Source organism: Hibiscus syriacus, unplaced genomic scaffold (assembly GCF_006381635.1).
Source record: "Hibiscus syriacus cultivar Baekdansim isolate YM2019G1 unplaced genomic scaffold, ASM638163v2 tig00111200_pilon, whole genome shotgun sequence".
In the NCBI taxonomy this organism is placed as follows: Eukaryota; Viridiplantae; Streptophyta; class Magnoliopsida; order Malvales; family Malvaceae; genus Hibiscus; species Hibiscus syriacus.
In genome coordinates, this window is record NW_024063016.1 from 525,893 (window position 1) to 548,147 (window position 22,255).

The window sequence follows — 22,255 nt, forward strand, 5'->3', positions numbered from 1 at the left end:
AGCTTGAGGGCTGAATTTTCCTTTTCCATAGCTTCAATCTTATGACAAATGTCAGGATTAAAGTTAACAGATTGGGCATTATTTTCGAACTCAAGCAACCGGCTCTTGAGTTCAAATTTGGTAGTTTCTCAATCCCGACTAGTCTTTGCCACGGCTTCAACAATCTTCTGCTCGTGCTCCTCTCTTGCCTGTCTTAGCTGCTTGACACATTCCTAGAGAGTTTCATCCAGACCGCTCACCCGGATCTTCAAGTGCTGAGTTTTGTTGAACCGCATCCTCAAGTTTTTGCTTCAATACAACTACTTCATTTTCAGCCTTTTCCCAACCTGAGTTTATTTGAGAGAATTAACTCGAATTAGCGAGTAGATTATAACTAAGGAAACAGAGATGTTCTGTCACATGTAAGTAATACCAGCAATGGCTTCTTCAGCAACTTGGGAATGTTGCTTAACCAAGTCCTCTTTGGCACTAACATTAACCAAAGCAGCTGATAGTTTCTCTGTCAAGCTCTTAATGTCATCCTTAACATCTATGGAATCAACTGAAGCTTTTGGCGACGCATCTGAAAAAACAGACTTGACTCTCAATCAAACTACAAGCTTAATAGAAAAATCCAGCACAATTCCAGATACATATATTATTCTAAGAGTACAAGATGTCTTTGTTAGTAAAGCTACCATGAACAAGAAGAGCAAAGCAACTCAGACTCTAATAGCATGGGACGAAACTGTAACTGTCTCCACAAGATGCTTTCAATCAACATGCAGCAAGTAGATAAGAGGAAACAAACAAATATTAACACTCAATTCCACACCTAGAGAAAAGGAAAGATTCCAGCTTTCTGAAAGTGGATACTTCAAAATGGTCATTGTCGTAACCCGTTTTTACCCGGGCACGAATTTTTACTTGGTGGGAAAAATAATATGGATAAAAAATTATTAAAAAAAATGTTTTAGGAGTCGCCATCGGCCTTTTGGGTCAGGTAGGTCTAATACCTAAAAATTACCTTTTAAAAGAGTTTTTACTAAAACATCAGTTAAAAGATAAAATGATCTACGTTTAACCAAAAATTCATTCTTTTTAGAAATAAAAAGGGATTCGTGATCGGTTACGTTTAGGGAATGATTAGCACCCCTACAACGCCCAAAATTGATACTTATTAATTATAAATTGTCTCTATTATTGAAAATTTAAAAGTTCAAAAATATATTTAATTCATAATTCTGTTATTTTTATTAATATAATTTTAAGAAAATATATTAATTTATATATATGTATATAAATAAGATATTTATTTATATAGAAATATCAGAAAATGACTTCTAGGTGCTTTAAGACAACTCTTTTCTTAATATTCAAAAATAAATAAATAAATATTAATAAAACATTTATTAAAAATAGATTAACATATATAATTTATAAAAAGTAAAATATTTATTTAAAAATATCAGAAAATGGACATCCAGTTATATTAAGACTGTCATTTCTTAATATTTAAATAAATATTAAAAATAATAATTTTCCTTAAAATAAAACAATATGTGTTTAATGGTTTTTATAAGTATGATATTTATTTATTTTTAAAATACCAGAATAGAACATCTAGTTGCTTTAAGACTGCCCTTTTCTTAATATCGAAAAATAAATAAATATTAATATTTAAACAAATATATAGATCTATATTTATATGACTAATATGAAAATAAAATAATCATTAAAATAATCATTTAAACATATTGGAATTGAAATGATAATAATACAAATTAAATTGCAATTAAATAGTGACTAAAACATATAAAATTAAAATAATAGGATTAAAATATAAAATATTAAAATTTACAGCCCTTATTTATAGTATTATAAAAATATAATTACTAATGATGTAATTAACCCTAATTATTAATAAGTGATTAAAATTATAATTATTAAAATTAAAGGCTCTAACTCGAATAATAAAAAGATCTAAGTGCTAATAATGTAATTTAGCCTTATTTAATTAATTCGGGTTAAAATGATAATTACTAAACTATAAGGGACTAAATTACGTATTTATCCTAAATATATATATTATATTATGTAAAGGACTAAAATAAAATAAAATAAAATTACTAGATCGAATTATAATATATAAAAACATGCTATAAGGATCAAATTGCAAGTTTTAAAAGTTACAGTGGCTGTGGGAATAGTTTAGCCATGCGTGAAATTACACAAAGGCCCTCCCTTAAACGATGTCGTTTAAGAGAAGGTATATATACCCTATTATGGCTGGCCCTTCGGGCCTCTCTCTAGATTCTCTCTAGCCTCAGTACGTCTGTCGTCGCTAACTCTGCCGTCAGCCACCTCCTTCGGTGGCCGGAAATTTTTTTTACACTAAAATACAACCCTGATTTCCCCAAGGTCAAGTCTGGCCTTAGTTTCCCCTAAAAGACTCCTAATCAGAGTAAATCTATGAAAATACCTTCGGTATTTTCTGTTCTCTGGCGATGTTTAGTGCTTCCGGTGATGGTCAAGGCTCCAAGGGTAAGTTTATTTCTTATTTCTTTGTTTTCTATTTTGGTTACCTGCTTGTAGTGGGTTCTCTCTCTTTGTTCGTTGTCGTCCTTTTCTTTGCAGGTGGTCGATGGCTTTTATAGCCATTGACGGTGTAGCTCTCGAACCGGTCCCAAATGGTGACCCTAGGTGAGTCACCGAACTATGGTGGTGACTCACCATAGGGTTTCAACGTGGGGCAGTAATGAGGTGCTTCTGGAGGCTTCGGTTGAAGGTGGCTTCGTGGAGGCGTGGCAGCTGGCTAAGACGTCGACGTGGGGCGACTGGAGGTAGAGGCGGCGTCGCATGGTCCCTAGGGTATCATAACCCCAGGGTTTCTTGTTAGAGAGCTTTGGACCATTGGATCTTACCAGATCTAACGGTGGAGATCGTTGGCGGCTGGTTGAGATGATGGAAACCCTAGAAGTGTTCCGCTGGGCCTGGTCAGGTTGGGCTCCGGTCTGTTTGTAAACTGGGTTGGGTTTATTTGTAGTTGGGCTCCGGGTTTTGGGTCTGCAATGTATTAAAATTAATTAATTATTTAATAATAATAATATAATATAATAATAAAACAAAATAATAATAATAAATAAAACAAATGAAATAAAAACTAGTGTATTCAGCTGCCCCTCTTTGTTCATTCTTGTGCTAACGAGAATATGGCAAAGACGAAAAGACAATAAGTTTTTTTTCATTTGATTATGATGGAAATGTTGAACAAGTTCTTCTTCTTTGAGATTAGTTCTTCTCATTATGAACTTTTCCACTGGGGATGAAAATTTATCTTCTTTTGTGATGTAATCTAGCAAAAAGTTGAACAAATTCTCCTCCTTCTTCAGATGAGTTCTTCTCATTATGAACTCCTTCTGGAAATGCTGATACTGATCTATCTCCTTCTGTGATAGAATCAAACAAAGGTTGAACAAGCTCTTCTCATTATGAACTTCTTCTTCATTATTCAGACGAGTTCTTCTCATTATGAACTTTCTCTGGAAAAATTGATGTTGATCTATGTCCTTCTGTGATAGAGTCATGTAAAAGGTTGAACAAGCTCTTCTCATTATGAACTTCTTCTTCCTTCTTCAGATGAGTTCTTCTCATTATGAACTTTCTCTGAAAAAGTTGATCCATTGAGTGATGAATTCAAACAAAAAGTTGAACAAATTCTTCTCATTATGAATTTCTTCTTCCTTCTTCAAACGAGTTCTTCTCATTATGAACTCTACCTGGCAATGCTGATCCATCAAATGATGAATTCAAACAAAAGGTTGAACAAATTCTTTTCATTATGAACTTCTTCTTCCTTCTTCAGATGAGTTCTTCTCATTATGAACTTTCTCTGGAAATGTTGATCCATCAAGTGATGGATTTGAGCAAAAGGTTGAACAAGCTCTTCTCATTATGAACTTCTTCTTCCTTTTTCAGATGAGTTCTTCTCATTATGAACTCCTTCTGGAAATGTTGATCCATTGAGTGATTAATTCAAACAAAAAATTGAACAAATTCTTCTCATTATGAATTTCTTCTTCCTTCTTCAGACGAGTTCTTCTCATTATGAACTCTACCTGGCAATGTTGATCAATCAAATGATGAATTCAAACAAAAGCTTGGACAAATTCTTCTCATTATGAACTTCTTCTTCCTTCTTCAAATGACTTCTTCTCATTTTGAACTTTCTCTGGAAATGTTGATCCATCAAGTGATGGATTTGAGCAAAAGGTTGAACAAGCTCTTCTCATTATGAACTTCTTCTTCCTTCTTTAGATGAGTTCTTCTCATTATGAACTCCTTCTGGAAATGTTGATTCATTATGATAGATTTGAACCTTTCCTAAAATCTTTGAAATTCCTATCAACATTCAACATGGATAAAATGAATGGAAATGCACCTATTTTTGCAAATGCCTAAATATGATGCATGAATATTAAGTTCATTTTTATTTGATTTCAAAGTGGTGAACTCGGTCTTCTTTCACTTGGTCAAAATGTCATTTCAAACTGCATTTCTGATTTGGAAGAGCAATCTTTATGTCTTCTTTGCTTCATTTAAGTCTCAGAAGAAATGTTTCATTTATGGAACTCTTTCCGTAATCAAAATTATGACCTTGATGCCCCAATTTTATCTTTGATAACATCGGCTTTCTTTGCTTGGACTTGTGTAGAAATCCAATAAAGCTTTCATCTTTGAAAAGAGAATCTATTTTCTTTGAAGATGGTAGACATAGATATGCCTGACTCAGCAAGGATTAATTGGGAGAGTAGAGTCTATAATGTTTTAACTCTTGAAACACATCACAATGAGGATTTATCCTAATTCCTTTCACGTCTCCACATCTAATTAGATCTCGAACAAGGCAACTTGAACCATATCATGTCAAGTTGTTTAACAATAACCTGTCATTCAACTTTAGTTGGCTCTACTAGTTTCTTTTTATTAAAAATTTCAACTTCCCTTCTGTGGAAAGAAATCTTCATCATATCGCACTTCTAACTTTGAGGTTGAAGAAGACAAACTTCATCTTGGACCAATAAATGGAAACCATCTGATCATAACATTGGTTCAACATTAGAATGACTGGTTCGTAAAACATTTGTCAATACATTCATCATCTCATGTGGTTTATGCTCAGATGCTAGTAAAACATTTGACAACACATTCATCCTTTTCTGTGACTTCTGCACAGATGCTATTTGATAACACATTCATCATTTCATGTGACTTATGCACAGATTTCTGGTCATGGAGGCTCTTTCGTAGTGCTCAGACCTTTCGTATAACGTCACAAGACCACTTGAGAACAAAACTCAATAGGAATACAAATGAGATGCTGGTGTGACCAAAAAGTTGATCAAATTCATGAGATATGCTAGTGATGAATTGAATAAGAGATACCAATTGATCTTGATATTATCTCAGGCAAGGGTAAGTGTGATATTGATCACGTTTTCTTCCATAACAAGTGTTGTAGGAATTAGAAACACATCAACTATAAGAGCCATGTACAGAACGATATCCGTGGAATTCTTGCCGCTGGGGATGAAACGTACATGATAAAACCAAAATAGATGAAAACTCAATTCACCCTGGCTGGCAATGATAACCCCACTAACAACGAGAATAAGAATAACATAAGATGAGCCTCTTTATTCAATATCATCAAGTAAGTGAAAATTGTTGTGAAAAAAACATCTTCGTAGCCCAACAGTTCAGTTGAAACTAACTGCCAAAAATCTCAAAGAAATATGTTCAATCATTATTGTCACACAAAAGACCAAATTCAAAGCCGAGATCTTGAGGAACTGAACCATGGATCAAATGGTTTGCCTGGGGACCATCTGTATACATACAACCGTGATGTAGCTTAATAAAGAACATGTTTTCATGTGACACATGGTTAAGAAGATTGGGTATTTGAAATCATACTTGCTGAGTATATATTTGTTCAACAATATGATCCTGATGTAACTGTCTGATGAATGAAACAATAATGTAGTGTCAGCTCCACTGTCACTGTTTCACCATTTTCATTCTTCATGTCTTTCTATCTTATTGGAAATATTTTCTCAAAGCAATGATCTTTTCATAAGATGATATGGGCCTTCAGCGTGCCCCGACATTTACTGATACGAACATTCAAAATGCACCAACATTCCTGATTCTTGATTGAAATGGGCTTTCAACATGCTCCATCATTTCCTTCTTGTTAATATGAGCCTTCAAAATGCCCCACAAGGATCTGTCTGAAGTAACCTTTAAAATGCCCCAACATTTGTTAATACAGATGTTAAAAGTGTGCTCAACATTACTTCTTGCTGAGATGAGCCTCCAAGAATGCCCAAATATTCATATTACTATGAGCCTTCAAAATGCCCCACCATTCTATTTCTGGTTGAAATGGGCTTTCAAGATATCCCGCATGAATATGTTTGAATTAGGCCTTCAAAATGCCCCAACATGTACATATACAGATGTTAAAAATGCATTCACATTACTTCTTGTTGAGATGAGCCTTCAAGAATGCCCAAATATTCATACTGATGTGGGCTTTCAGGATGCCCTACATGAAACATTTATGTCTGAAATGGGCTTTCGAGATGCCCCAATATTCTGCTTCTGATTCACTCTTAATGTCTGTTTGACGGGAATATCATGATCCCTACAAGGTCCAGTTCTGACAATGCACTGTTATGGGTACTTATGGCTTTATCCGTGCCTCAAATTTGTTTATCTTGAATACTCTCATTCTGATGTCACTAAACAGCAGTTGTTAAGTAACTTGAGGAATTCTCTTCATGTTGTCACAATCTTAAGAATCAATTATTCAGACGGAAATGTCTGAGATATGTGCCTCTTTTGAATGAGGTACCCATTGGATCTAGAGGGATGTAGTCGGGCAGAGTGGTATAAATTATTTGGTAATTTATTCCAGGTTGACACGGTGAACCCTATTTTTAGTGAAGGCTATTTCTAGAATATACTTTTCTGTGGAACATGTTAATTCTAATAACTACTCATCTGATTATGAAGCGATCTTTCAGGGTGACTTCACATATATTGATAGTTCTTCTGATACAGAGGAAATCCTGAATTCTGATTCTGATGAGGAGAATAAACTATTATACTTGATGAAAATGAAGTACTTAGAGGCTGAGGCTTCAATAGTCATAAAGAGATGTAATTCGAATTCATCAATTGCAGAGTTGACAGATTTTATATGTGCTGCTCAAATGACTAAGGTTGTTGACGCATTTCTTTCGGTAGAATATAGGAAACCATTATGTAATGACCCCCATTTACAAGGAAAGACGAAACTCGGGCTATGATTTTTGGAAAAGGAAGAAGCTTGAAAAGAAGCTTTTTAATTAAGACGATCATGCAGTTCATCTTTCAAATCCAATGATTGGTTTTGGGGTTCTTACTGAACCAAATCAAATAACTCAAAGAACACTTCCAGAAGATGCTATTGGACATTCTTATTTTTACTATGAGAATGTGGCACTTGCTCCAGTTGGTGTTTGGACCGAAATGTCACAATACTTACACGATGTAGAGCCAAAATTTTAAGATTCGAAGTATTTTTGTATTGTTGCACGGAAAAGGGCTATATTCATAATCTGCCAATTGAGAACAGATTTCCTCTTATTCTGCTTTCTCCACGCACCATACATGATGCTTTTCCATTGACAAAATGGTGGCCTTCCTGGGATCCACGAACAAGGTTAAACTATTTACAAACATGTACATGAAGTGCCAAATTGACAGAAAGGATCCGCAAGGCTCTTGAAGCTTGTGATGATGAGTCATCTTCGAGTGTCCATAAGTATGGTCTTGATGAGTGCCGAAAATGGAATCTAGTATGGGTTGGAAGGAATAAAGTTGTTCCACTTGAACCTGATGAGGTGGAAATGCTTCTAGGTTTCCCTATAAACCATACACGAGCAGGAGGATCTGCTAGAGACATGTTCCCCGTTGGTATCAATGTTCTATCTCTTTTCTCTAGAATCAATGATGCAGAATTTTCCTTTTACTGTCTTGGCATACTTTTGAAAACAGATGAGCAAGAACTAAATGATGATCAGTTGGAGCAATTAATGAGTAGATTTAGCGGATTCGGCCTTGTTGTTGGTGGCATCTCGTGTAACAACCTTAATGGAAGCAATAAACATCATCAAGATGGACTCGAGGATTTTTTTGGTGTCTTTTCTTGCACTGAATGCTACAGTGACTGCCTCTTCTGCTGCTTTAAGATACTCACTGCTATATCCCACTATTCCCGAACCATGGAAAGGTTTAATTGATAGTAAAACTGGTTATCTTTACTTTTGGAATCCTGTAACCAATGTTACCCAATATGAAAGGCATACAAGTGTAGAATCCGCTCCAATGTCATATTTTGTGCCATAAGTTCAGATTTCAATTCAACAATATTTTGCAGGACATAATGGATATCATCTTGACAAAGAAAATGATCGACATGAAAGAAGCAGCAATGATGTATCAAGACTTGAGCTAGCACCACGGTATAACCAGAGTACAGTTGGTGGACTTGTTCATTCCCATAATACACCTTAATGGGACTTATAGATGTGTGATTGAATCTTCTAGAGACATGGATTGATAGATGGGGAAAATAATTTGTCTGGTGATGCTTATCACCCTCAGTATGAGATAAGTGATAATCTTTCTTGATGGATTGCTAATAATGTCACAGGAGATCGTTACAAGTTCAATTCTCCAGACTTTTTGGTTTCTTGGACCACTTGCTTTCAAGAAAGTGAAATGCTTCATCATTTTGGCATCGTTTTTTTCTACAATAGAGGTAGAATAAACAACTTGCTTCAAGGACCTTCCTTATTTGAGACTGTCTTGTTTGAAAATATTTTTTTTCTTCTTTCTTTATCGAAGAATAAAAGAATTTGGTAAAATGTTGCCTATCACAGGTTCACAATAGAATTAAATCATAAGCATGAATTTAAAGAATATTAAATAAATCAACTACTCTTTCAAATCATTCAAAAATCATAGTCCTATGGAAAGTGTCAAAATTATTGACTGATTTGAGGTGTAGGTTGATTCTGGTAAAGTAAGGTCTCTCAGGTTGGTCAAGTATATATGTCTCTTTGAGTTTCTACTAACTTGAAAAAATGGTTGTTATGCTCATCTTGTAGAGATACTTCTCGATTCCATAATCCCAAGAACATCTTTGGGATGTGGTGCTTCATTAAGAGCTTAAGATCGTCTCTTATGTCGTTGTTGCACCATTTAATATTCGAGCCGCCTTTTCAGGTTTTCAACTCGAATCCTCCTTTGGTTTCAAGAAAAAATTTACATCTTGAACCCCCCTTTTATCATTTTTCATATCATGCATTAAAGATTTTTTTTAAAAAAACCAATTTTTACAAATAAAAATCAATCTTGAGAGGCGAAATGAAATCTGAAGATATTCTCTTTTAATTAGAAATCCATGTATGATTAGAATGGACTTTTCAGGTACGTAACGTAGGCCAGGGTTTATGGTTATGAAAGAAAAGGATAAAAAGGCCCAAACAAGTATTTAAGGGTAATTAAACCAAGGATTAATTCATTCTGATGCCTTCAATCTTGCCTTGCCTGACTTGAATCTGCTTTGCTACTTGGATCCCTCTAGACTGCCAAATTTTGGATTCATTTCCATTTTCTTTATATCTTCATCATTTCTTTCTCTTCTTGTTTGAATATGAATCTTTGAACTAATTGCACTTGATCAACCTTATAACTTGAAGCTCAATGAGTCACCCATCTTGATTCAAATTTTTTCCTTTTTCCTTTTTCCTTTTTTTTCTTCCTTTTTTCCTTTTTCCTTTTTTTTATTTTTATGAATGAGTATAGGACTTCAATTGCTTTGAGCACCTCATTTTCCTCTTGAAATTCAAGAATTCTTTTGTTATTCTTGATTGGATTGATCTTCAAGCACTTAGTATTTGACATACCTTGTAGTTCAAAACTTTTTTTACTTCATGGAAATTTGTCTTCGCAACAAAATTGTATTGACAATCTTTATTCCTGTGAGCAGATATCCTTCACCTTGCCCCCCCCCCCAATGTGGAGGGTGATCCTTGGTTAGGGTTGAATCAGAAGAAAAATCATTCAGGCTCAAGTGTGGACAACAAAGGATATATATATACATATATTTGAAAGGATAAATGAAACAATGTCGTTCGTCATCTCATACACAGAAGCCTTTGTAAAAAAGATGTATCCCCAGGGGGATGAATATTCAAGATTAATCTTTATTTATATGAAAACAATGTAATTAATGCATGATATATCAATCTTTTTTCTTTCTTCTTTGAGTATGCCACAATCACTCGAAATTATCTTTGATAAGTTGATCCATGATGTCCCATCTTGTCTCTTCTTGCAGGAAGATTCACGGATAATTGAAAGTTTAGTTCTTTTGAGGTCATTTTATTTATGATGGTTTTGTATTTGGAATGAAAAAAAGTGTGTGACTTTTGAATTCATGTATGTGGTGGAAGGTAGTATCATAAACCAGTAAACCTCTGGAGTTGGTGTCTCAAAAATAGGTAGAGACATTTCTTCAGAATCTCAGCTAAATGTAGTGTCGAGATTTGTTTTTTTGTAAGGATCAAGTAATTGGCGTTGGATAGGATATGGAAGATATAATTTTACCACTTGCCAGAGATCTATAACTCTTGAAAAATTAAAAGAATATTTAATCTTTCTGATACTCAAAAATTTCAAGATTAAAATTCAATTTCTTGCTCATAACCATAAAAGCAACAAAAATTTATTTATCACAACAAGACAGAGAAAGGAACAAAAAACAAGTTCAAACAAGATGCTGAAAATAGAAAGGTACTACAGTGGTAGATATCAACTTCTACTTGTTTATATAGCTTGCATCTATCATTCCTTGAATGTTGGGTGTGTACTTGGCCCAGGATTTTCATCTTTATTTGCCCCCCATTCCTTGATCGTTTCTTATGTCAAGACTCCCTTGTCAACGAGCGTCTCTATTTCTTTTAACAATGACCAACAATTCCTTGTTGAATTCCCAGATATCCCCATGTGAAAATTACATAAACTATTTTGATCATAGCAATGGGCATAAGGATTTGGTGCCACTTTCACCAATCTTGGTGTAATGTATTGGCCTTTAATCAAATGAGGATACAGATCTGAGATAGATTCTTGAAACACCATTAGAGTTTTTCTTGCTCGAGAGATTATCACTTTCTTTGATCGTTCTGAATGACAAAATGTTCTCCTGTGATCGAGGGGGTTATGGATGCTCATTTCATCTACAACTGGGGTAGTATTAACTAGACTCCTTAAGTTGCCCCTTGCTTTATTAGTTTTCGAAAAGTCTGATATAGGTATCTGAGGTATCTTCTGGGTTATATCTACTTCATTCTTTCTTAGACCTATGGGCCAATCTCGAATTACATCCATGGGAGCCTTTTGATTTCTTTTCTCATTTTCTTGCATCCAATATTCTTCGCATGATTCAGTCATATTAGTCTCTGTTGAAGCAACAGTTTCTGAACATTAAACCTTAACCCCTTCTTTTATCTTGTATTTTTGAATTACTTGCTCTAAAGGATCTTCGAAATTTCCTTCAAGGTTACCAGGAACCTTAGCTGAACAATTTGGAATTCCAATTTGATTTATCCAAGGAATCTTCTTATAGGTCCAATTCTCATTTATAGGCCACTATGGTTGATGAAGTTGTGGAGTAGTTAATTTGGCTGAGAGCATTTTCTGATGCAATTTTTAACCTGAACAGTGAAAAGAAGGAAATTAAAAACTCTGCACATTCTTTTTCTTCTTGATCAAACTTTGGCCCTTTTCTATGTCCCTTTTCTTTGGGTAAAACTTATCTCTCACAAGTGAACTTTTTCTATTCATTGATTCTTCATTCACCATTAAGTCATCCATGCCCCTCGGGACCAAATCTTGAAGCTGTCCTGAATTACCATGCTCTTTAATAGGTTCTTGATCATCAAACACTATCACGTCGAACTCATTATCATTCAGAACCTCATTCATAGCCTTCACAGTGGGATCCTCTAAGGGTTTCTCTCCATGGATCATATCATTCATTATATCCATTAACGTGGTCATTTGTTCTTTTGAATCAGCTTGGATCTTTTTTGCGTGGTCAGCCATTTCTTGTTGAGTCTTGATAAGTTGCTCTTGCAGTTTCTCGATTCTACCAACCCTTGCTAAGATCTCATTCATGGCTCTTATTTTTCTTTAGGAAGACCAAGTTAGCTCCACTTTGATTTCAACAATTCTGTCATGGAATTCTCCACAAATTATTCCACGTTGTCATGATTAAATGCATGTAAAATAGTTTGAAATAAAATGTAATTATACAAAGATGGAAATGCAAAAATGAAAATGTAAATACAAACGTAAGAATGCAAAAAATGCAAAATGCAAATGCAAATGTAAATGTAAATATGTGAATAAAATTGCAAATTGTGCCATACAAAAGCAAACATAAAAGTATAAATGCAAAATGAAAAATGCAAAGATGCAAAATGCAAATATACAAATGTAAAAATGTAAATTATTTAAAATACCAGAATAGGACATCCAGTTATATTAAGACTGCCATTTTCTTTGATATTGAAAATAAATAAACATTATTATTTAATTAAATATTTTTTAATGCATGATGTAAGTTTGAAAATGTAAATGTAAATACAAACGTAAAAATAAAGATGCAAAATGCAAATGCATGTATGAAAATGTGTTACTCAAGAGTGATCATCTTAGAACAGATTTCATTGAACACAAAAGTTTTCGTGCATCAAACAAAACTTTTACATATAAAGGACAGCTTTCAGTCCTAACTTCAGCATATAGGGGATAACTTTCCCTCCTAACTTCTCTAAAGCCAAGTTAATTTATTAGCTTATGGGTCATATTGCTTGTCTGCACTGTAGCTTCTTCCATGACATTCTTTTTCATCTTTTATATATCAGTTCTCGGAGTTGCTCATTTTCCTTTGTAAGAGAACCTTTGTGTTCAAGAAGTTCTTGGACAAGACATTTATATATGTTGCAGTTCTTTTTCAATCTGGTGACCCCTGTTATCCATTCTTCTGGAGTGTTTCCTATGCTAGCATTTCGAAAGGCTTGACTGATCTTTTGGAAATCTGCATGTATGATTTCCACTTATGTGCTCAATTTCTTGTTTTGGTCATTCAAGTCCTTCAAATAATATGCTTGAGCTTCATAAAAACCTCCTCCACTCTGAATGCCCTGACTGATGCTCTTACCATAGACTGCTTTTGGTATCAATCTGGCAGAATCTTTGTGGAGTACTTTTGGTATTAATACAATAGGATCTCTGTGTGCATTGCTCGTTTCTATCTTCAGAGTTTCTTCAGGATGTCTTTCCTTGGCCGCATCATATTTTGTTTGATCATAAAACTTTTTGTCCATTTACGATTTCTTTCCAATTTGATGAACAGTCTTTCAAGTCAACACCTTTTGGTTATGCCATGATCATGCAATGCAGACAAAAGAATAAAAACAAATTAGAGTAATGTAATATGCATGGAAAAATAAGAAAAAAATAGAATAGTTAGTAACAACTGATGGAAAGAAAAATTTTATTTATAAAGGTATAACTCCTAACCTCATGCTTTCTAGTTCTATGCTTTGTTTGGAAAAAATTAACGTAACTGCATGATTTCTAGTTCGCAGACATTTATTCAGAGAGAAAAATAATAAATTAAAAAATTAAAAGCTAGAGCTTATTTCTCCTTTGTGTACACCTATGGACAGGGGTTCAGTACTGTCTTAGATCAGGTGAAGTGCTAGGGTTTATTATATGCAGGGTTTTAGTTCTAAGAGTAAAGGTACTCGAACTGTCCTTGTTGGTGCCCCCTTGGGCTGTCAAACCCTCAATCCTAGTCCATCACAGACTTAAGTGGATCGAGTTCAATTCGAGGGGACACATTTCTCTATGCCTGACACGGAGAATAAATTCTCACGAAGACATAGAGTATATGAACCCCGAAAGCTACTTGCTAGGTCTCACACGGAGAATAAATTCTCACGAAGACGTCGTTTTAACTCCCACTTAAAAGGGACAAGCTTGATTGTAAAGCTTTATGTCATGTAATGCAAGTGTTGTGTGTGAGGAGAAATGTTCAAACCTCTGACAAAATAATAAAATTTAATACTTGAAAATAAAATAAAAATATAAAAAATAATATATATAAATATTATGAAAATAATAAGTATATATAAAAATTTTGAAAAGAAAGAATTATAAATTAAATATATGAATTTTTAATTTATAATTAATAGAGACAATTTATAATTCATTTAAAAGCTTGACTTTTCCCCAGCGGAGTCGCCAAGCTGTCGTAACCCGTTTTTGCCCGGGCACGAATTTTTACTTGGTGGGAAAAATAATATGGATAAAAAATGATTAAAAAAATGTTTTGGGAGTCGCCATCGGCCTTTTAGGTCAGGTAGGTCGAATACCTAAAAATTACCTTTTAAAAGAGTTTTTAAGAAAACATCCGTTAAAAGATAAACTGATCTGCGTTTAACCAAAAATTCATTCTTTTTAGAAATAAAAAGGGATTCGTGGTCGGTTACGTTTAGGGAAGGATTAACACTCCTACAATGCCCAAAATTGGTACATATTAATTATAAATTGTCTCTATTATTAAAAATTTAATAGTTCAAAATTCATAATTCTGTTATTTTTATTAATATAATTTTAAGAAAATATATTAATTTATATATATATATATAAATAAGATATTTATTTATATAGAAATATCATAAAATGACTTCTAGGTGCTTTAAGACAGCTCTTTTCTTAATATTCAAAAATAAATAAATAAATATTAATAAAACATTTATTAAAAATAGATTAACATATATAATTTATAAAAAGTAAAATATTTATTTAAAAATATCAGAAAATGGACATCTAGTTATATTAAGATTGTCCTTTCTTAATATTTAAATAAATATTAAAAATAATAACTTTCCTTAAAATAAAACAATATGTGTTTTATGGTTTTTATAAGTAGGATATTTATTTATTTTTAAAATACCAGAATAGAACATCTAGTTGCTTTAAGACTGCCCTTTTATTAATATCGAAAAATAAATAAATATTAATATTTAAACAAATATATAGATCTATATTTATATGACTAATATGAAAATAAAATAATAATTAAAATAATCATTTAAACATATTGGAATTGAAATGATAATAATACAAATTAAATTGCAATTAAATAGTGACTAAAACATATAAAATTAAAATAATAGGATTAAAATATAAAATATTAAAATTTACAACCCTTATTTATAGTATTATAAAAATATAATTACTAATGATGTAATTAACCCTAATTATTAATAAGTGATTAAAATTATAATTATTAAAATTAAAGGCTCTAACTCGAATAATAAAAAGATCTAAGTGCTAATAATGTAATTTAGCATTATTTAATTAATTCGGGTTAAAATGATAATTACTAAACTATAAGGGACTAAATTAGGTATTTATCCTAAATATATATATATTATATTATGTAAAGGACTAAAATAAAATAAAATAAAATTTCTAGATCGAATTATAATATATAAAAACATGCTATAAGGATCAAATTGCAAGTTTTTAAAGTTACAGTGGCTGCGGGAATAGTTTAGCCGTGTGTGAAATTACACAAAGGACCTCCCTTAAACGACGTCGTGTAAGAGAGGGTATATATACCCTATTATGGTTGGGCCTTTCGGGCCATCCTCTCATTTCCTTCTTTTCTCCTCTCTCTTTAGAACTGAGAGAGAGATTTCTCTCTTGCCTTTCTCTAGATTCCTTCAACCGGAGGAAGGCCGGCCACCGGTCGGCAATCGTCTGCCGCCGCTAACTCTGTCGTCGGCCACCGCCTTCGGTGGCCGGAAAAAAAAAATTTACACTAAAATACAACCCTGATTTCCCCAAGGTCGAGTCCGACCTTAGTTTCCCCTAAAAGACTCCTAATCGGAGTAGATCTATGAAAATACCTTCGGTATTTTCTATTCTCCGACGATGTTTAGTGCTTTCGGCGATGGTCACGGCTCTAAGGGTAAGTTTTTTTCTTCTTTCTTTGTTTTCTGTTTTGGTTCACTGCTTGTAGTGGGTTCTCTCTCTTTGTTTGTTGCCGTCTTTTTCTTTACAGGTGGTCGATGGCTTTTATAGCCATCGACGGTGTAGCTCTCGAACCGGTCCCAAATGGTGACCCTAGGTGAGTCATCGGATTATGGTGGTAACTCACCATAGGGTTTCAACGTGGGGCAGTAACGAGGTGCTTCTGGAGGCTTCGGTTGAAGGTGGCTTCGTGGAAGCGTGGCAGCTGGCTGAGATGTCGATGTGGGGGCGGCTGGAGGCAGAGGCGGCGGCGCGTGGTCCCTAGGGTATCATAACCCTAGGGTTTTTTGTTAGAGAGCTTTGGACCGTTGGATCTTGCCAGATCCAACGGTGGAGATCGTTGGCGGCTGGCTGAGATGATGGAAACCCTAGAAGTGTTCTGCTGAGCCTGGTCGGGTTGGGCTCCGGTCTGTTTGTAAACTGAGTTGGGTTTATTTATAATTTGGCTCCGGGTTTTGGGCCTGCAATGTATTAAAATTAATTAGTTATTTAATAATAATAATATAATATAATAATAAACAAAATAATAATAATAAATAAAACAAATGGAATAAAAACTAGTGTCTTCAGTCATAATTAAGTAGTAGGCTATTATCCATCCACCAACCTGATCATCGGTGCAAAGATATTGATCGGAAACTCTGATATTCACCAGCACTCGTCTCAGACAACTTACTATTCCCCAACCATTCGCGGTTTTCCATGGCTAATTCAATAGTTCGGTACCAAATAGCTCATAAGAAACTTTCCATCTGCACCAAAATAAAAAGCAAAGCTTTGTTCAAGATGTCAATATATACCCACTTAACAAAAAACTATCACTAAAACAATATGAACAAAGCCGTTTAAAAGAAGCACTTTCAACAATCTAAACATTAAAAGAACAACTAACGTTACTTGTCTTATCATTTACTCAGATTTGCCCCAAATCCTGCCCCAATAACGACAGATAACACTTTAAAAAAGCCAAAAATGTTCTACGTTCTAGCAAATGGAAAACTGTTCTCAAAATTCTTTGCGTGAAAATGGAAGCTTTACAAAACTAGAACTACCCATCTCATTCTTCAAATAATTCAAGCAAAACCCATTACCAAGATCACAATCAATGATAAAAGTATCTGAAAAGAAATACCCAGAAAACTAAAAACCCAAACCTGAGGTAGCTGAAAGTTAAAGAGCTCCAAAGCCTCTTCTTTAAATTTCAGCACAAACTAAGTAAAACCCAGATATTAAAGCAACTTAAGATATCAAGTAAAAACAGTTTTAAATACCTTTGAAATGATATTAAAGCAAGTTGAAGGAGTCGAAGCAGCTGCACTGACCAAAATCAAATACCTTTTGAAAGAAAGAAAGAATCTTAAACTTTAAAACCACCATAACAGAAATAGAAAAGCAAAACTTGAGTTCAGATTTTAAACCTTAGTTTTAAGAGGGGGGGGGGAGATCATTAAAGCAAACGCTGCAGGAAAAGAACTGAGAATGTCGGTAACCAGTCAGCTAAAGAAAAACACTTCAAGAACAAGTTTTCAGATAATGTGGGCTTCTATTTTTTGGCTTTCTCTTTTCCTTTTTATTCGTTTTTTCCAAAAGAATTTAAAAAAAAAAACCCAGATGACAGCATGTGATTAGTAATGAGTTGAAAGTAGGTTGAGCAACGAAACCGAAAAAATTGAAAAATCGATATGAATCGAGTAAAACGGTTCGGTTCGATTTGATTTAGTTTTAAACGGTTCGGTTTTCGGTTCGATTTAAAAACTTTATTTTTTTGATTCGGTTCGGTTCGGGTTTTCCATATGAAACCCATTTGTTCCATATTGAACCGAATAGGTAATTTTTGTAAAAAAAATTATAGTTTCAAGTGATTTTTTTATTGAAAAACCGAAAAACCGAAAAATCGAACCGAACCGAACCGAAAAACTCGAACCGTTAAAAAACCCGAATCGAACCAAAAAAACTGGTTTCGGTTCGATTTTTTCAGTTTTTTAACTATTCGGTTTCGGTTTCGATTTAAATATTGAAAAACCGTTTATTTCGGTTCGGTTCAATTTTTGATAAAAAACCGAACCGAACCGAACCGAATACACCCCTAGTTGAAAGAGTTGGAAGTTTCAAATTAAAAAACCAACCTTTTTCAGCTTTTCATTGCTCTAGAAAAAGAATCTTTAATTGAATTTGTCCCTTCTTTTTTAGTATAGTTTTTGAAATGGAGCTGGCCTTATTCCACCCAGAGGGGAAATGGATACGGGGAAGTGGGAGGCTTATAATGCAAATTTTCATTGTTAATTTCTTCACAGGTGTCTTGAAAAACACAGCTGCATTTGAAGAAGAAGAATATTCAGCAAAGCTATTTTTTTTTCTATCAGTAATCTGTCTCTCAGCCTTTGCTTTTAAAACTGTTGCTTGTTCTATCAGTAGTGGAAGGAAGGAATCCAATGAGATAGCCCCTGCAAAGTTACCGATTAAATTTTCTGGTTTCTCGAGATGCGTGCAATTTCATTTTTTTTTATCCTGTGTAGTGCCGCTCAACTTTTTTCTTCTTCTTTCCAATGGTGGCGGTGCCATTGGATGTTGTTTCTCCTACCAAACATTGACACGTCACGTGGTAGAATTTTACGAATGAAATAATCTGCCGCCATAAAAAACATGTAAAGAAGGACGTGGGCACTCTCATAGCCCGTCACCAGCCGTCTCACCACATCCACATCTACATCTCCGCTCATTTACAAGCACAAATTCGAAATCTAAAAGCATCAAACCAAAAAGTAAAAGAGAACATCAAATATTTCTCTTCATCACCAAACTTATCTCTTCAGATTTACAACCAATGGCTCAAACCATGCTGGTAATGTCCAGCGTTTCAACAAGCCATGTTCTGAATTTGAAGAGAGACCACCACCCTTTCCTCCATTTCCAAGCTCAAGGCTTAATGCCTAAACCTTTCTCTCATTTCTTATTCAATCCACTCTCCAACAGTGTTGCTGCTTCATCATCATCAAGAGCTTTCACCACTTTTGCAATCTTCAAACCAAAGACCAAAGCAGCTCCCAGCAAGAAGGTAATTTCTTTTTAATTTTAATGGTGTTTAACTTGATTCTGAATTGTACCCATTTTTGTACTTGAAAAGGTTGCACCGAAGCCGAAGCCAAAGGTTGAAGATGGAATCTTTGGAACATCTGGAGGGATTGGTTTCACCAAGCAAAATGAGCTCTTTGTTGGACGTGTTGCCATGATTGGCTTTGCTGTAAGTAAATTCTGCAATAATATTTGTATCTATTTACATACAACTGTTTGACAATTTGCCTGAATGATTTCATTTTTGTGATGCTGCTTGTAGTTAGCACAATAAAAACGACTCATTCTATGATTAACTGATGACTCAAGAGGTTTTATTTGCAGCATTAATTGTTCAAATACATTGTATTTTGAGGGTTGGTGCTGTTGTTTTGTTAGAAAATAGAAATCTCAGGTTGTGTGAAATTTGAATCCTGCTCACAATTGATAATAACATGGGGGTTATGGTGCACTCATGTATGCAGGCATCCTTTGTTAGGAGAAGCAATAACAGGAAAAGGAATTCTAGCACAGTTGAACCTGGAGACAGGCATTCCAATTTATGAAGCTGAACCCCTTCTTCTCTTCTTCATCCTCTTCACCCTCCTTGGAGCGATCGGAGCTTTGGGAGACCGAGGTCGATTCGTTGACGAGCCTGCTACAGGCATTGAAGGGGCAGTCATCCCTCCTGGGAAAGGCATTAGGAGTGCCTTGGGCCTCAAGGAAGGAGGTAAACATCAACTTGTGCTACCAAATTCAACAGAGTTTATACATGCAATGATCAAAATTTTATTAAATATGGTATTTGTTTTGTGTTGATCAGGTCCATTGTTTGGGTTCACAAAGGCAAATGAGCTGTTTGTGGGGAGATTGGCTCAGCTGGGGATTGCCTTCTCATTGATAGGAGAGATTATAACAGGGAAAGGAGCACTGGCACAACTAAACATTGAGACAGGGATTCCTATCAGCGACATTGAACCCCTTGTGTTGCTCAACGTTGCCTTCTTCTTTGCTGCTGCTATAAATCCCGGGACTGGTAAATTTATAACTGATGAAGAAGAAGACTAGATTTTTCCTATGTAATTTGTAATTAACATCATCTAATTTCCTCTCCCTCTTTTTCCCCTTCCTTTGCATCAATGAATTGCATTGCTTTTAAACAAAAATGATCATACAATGTTGTGGGGGGAAATGATGAAAATGATTTTAGATTCCAATAACCTTGAAGAATACCCCAACATAGTTCCCTAAAACTGGTAAAATATAATCAATTAGGTTTTGAAATCCAAAGTAAAAAAAAAGGTGGAAATTAACAAATATTGTGTGTGATTTCATTATGATGATTATTATTATTATTATCATTTCTCAAATTATGTTACATTTACAATTATTAAAGGGCTGCCTTGACATGCATATTAAAAGAATAATCCACCTAAATCCTCTGCAGACTATAGTAATCATTAATCAAGGACAATATCAATAATGCTTGCTCCTTAAAAAAAGTCAAATGATTGGTGATCAAACCCAATCACTTCAATCATTAGCCATCGATGCTTGTAAAATCTAAGTTGATGACTTTATTATGCTTACTTATTTATTCCCTCCTTAGCCACTAAAATATTAAAAATAAATAAACTATGTCATATGCCACTAAACTTTACGTGGTATCATTTATATTACTGAACTTTCAATTCATTTAATTATATTATTAAACTTTAGTTTTAACTTAGATTATATCAATAATATGTACAGATCTTCCGTCAATATGTTGACAGCAGACAAAATAATGTTATGTCAGTGATAACTATTGATATCAAAATGACATCGTTTTAGGTACTGAACTTTAGGATGTATCAAGTTCGCCGTTAAACTTTTGAATATTTTCTTTTTTGACCTACATTTTTAAACCGTCATCGATAGTCAATAATTGCCTGGTCACTGATCATCTTTTAAGGCAAGGTCAATATTAAAATGTTCATATCCTCTTTCTTCTCCTATGATTTATTTTATATGAAACCCACTCAAAATCGACGAAAATCTATTTAAAAGTTTGACGTGCTAATACTTCAATCTCTTTTGATGACGGTTTGATGAGAATAATTTTAAGGTATGTTATTTTATTCATCTTCTTGAAATAATACTTCTCACTATTTAGATTTTTTAACAAACATCCAAGATCCCTCAAATAAAAGAAAACATGCTAAACCCCTAAAAATTATAGGTTTTTTTTGTTTATTTAATTTCATCGATATTGAATTGGTTTTGTAGAAAAACTAAGAAAAAAGAGGAGTGAAATGAAATTTTTTGGAATCGATATTGTCGCGAAAGATGGTCAATGACAGATAGTGATTAGAGGGTGACTAGAAAAGTATAATGCATAATCTATACACCCCTAAAATTCAGTGTCTAAAATAATATCATTTTAGACATTAATAGTCGCCGTCAAAACCACGTCGTTTTCTTTATCACAACATTTGAATTTTAATAGTCTAGTGGCATAATTTAAATTATAAATCAAAATTTAATATTATAATTGAAAATATTAAAAATTCAATGATATAAACGATATAATACTTAAGTGATATCTAATGTAGTTTATCCTATTAAAAAGCAAAAAAACGAAACACCCCTGGAGGAGCGGAAAAATATTCTCTTGTTTTAATAAGAGCCTTGGCCTTAAAATTGAACCGTTAATTATTAGGATAAAGTATACAAATGATCATTTAATCATAGAATATTGTTTTGTTGAGTCTCTTGCCTATTAAAAGTTACAAAATATTTATTTAACTATTCATTATATTTCAAACTCATCATTTTCCGTTAAAATATTTATGACATTTTAAGTTGAACTTTAATCTGCTAACTGTAATATGATAAATAATGATCATAAAATATTAAACAAATATTATATTTCAGTCATCATATTAACGTCTAACTCAGACAACCATCAAATTTAACGAAACATGATGAGCTTGGAACATAATAAATAGTT

General features: G+C 33.8%; 1 protein-coding gene and 1 pseudogene across 1 annotated transcript; both read left to right on the top strand.

Annotated features, from left to right (window-relative positions):
- Positions 1-2,697: 2,697 nt before the first annotated feature.
- Positions 2,698-16,598, top strand: LOC120155660 (annotated as a pseudogene).
- Positions 16,599-18,840: 2,242 nt separating this feature from the next.
- On the top strand, positions 18,841-20,429 carry LOC120155655 (photosystem II 22 kDa protein, chloroplastic-like). The gene is made up of 4 exons (XM_039167159.1): positions 18,841-19,267; positions 19,337-19,458; positions 19,755-19,993; positions 20,087-20,429. Exons 1-4 carry the CDS (start codon positions 19,037-19,039, stop codon positions 20,329-20,331), a joined length of 837 nt encoding a protein of 278 aa, XP_039023090.1. The 5' UTR covers positions 18,841-19,036; the 3' UTR covers positions 20,332-20,429.
- Positions 20,430-22,255: the final 1,826 nt, after the last annotated feature.

What these genes read in the sequence shown, in the direction of transcription:
- LOC120155655 (XM_039167159.1), top strand. Translation starts at nt 19,037, where the DNA reads ATGGCTCAAACCATGCTGGTAATGTCCAGCGTTTCAACAAGCCATGTT. An exon ending in AAGCAGCTCCCAGCAAGAAG is followed by an intron (nt 19,268 to 19,336) that starts GTAATTTCTTTT and finishes GTACTTGAAAAG; the next exon opens with GTTGCACCGAAGCCGAAGCC. An exon ending in ATGATTGGCTTTGCTGTAAG is followed by an intron (nt 19,459 to 19,754) that starts TAAATTCTGCAA and finishes ATGCAGGCATCC; the next exon opens with TTTGTTAGGAGAAGCAATAA.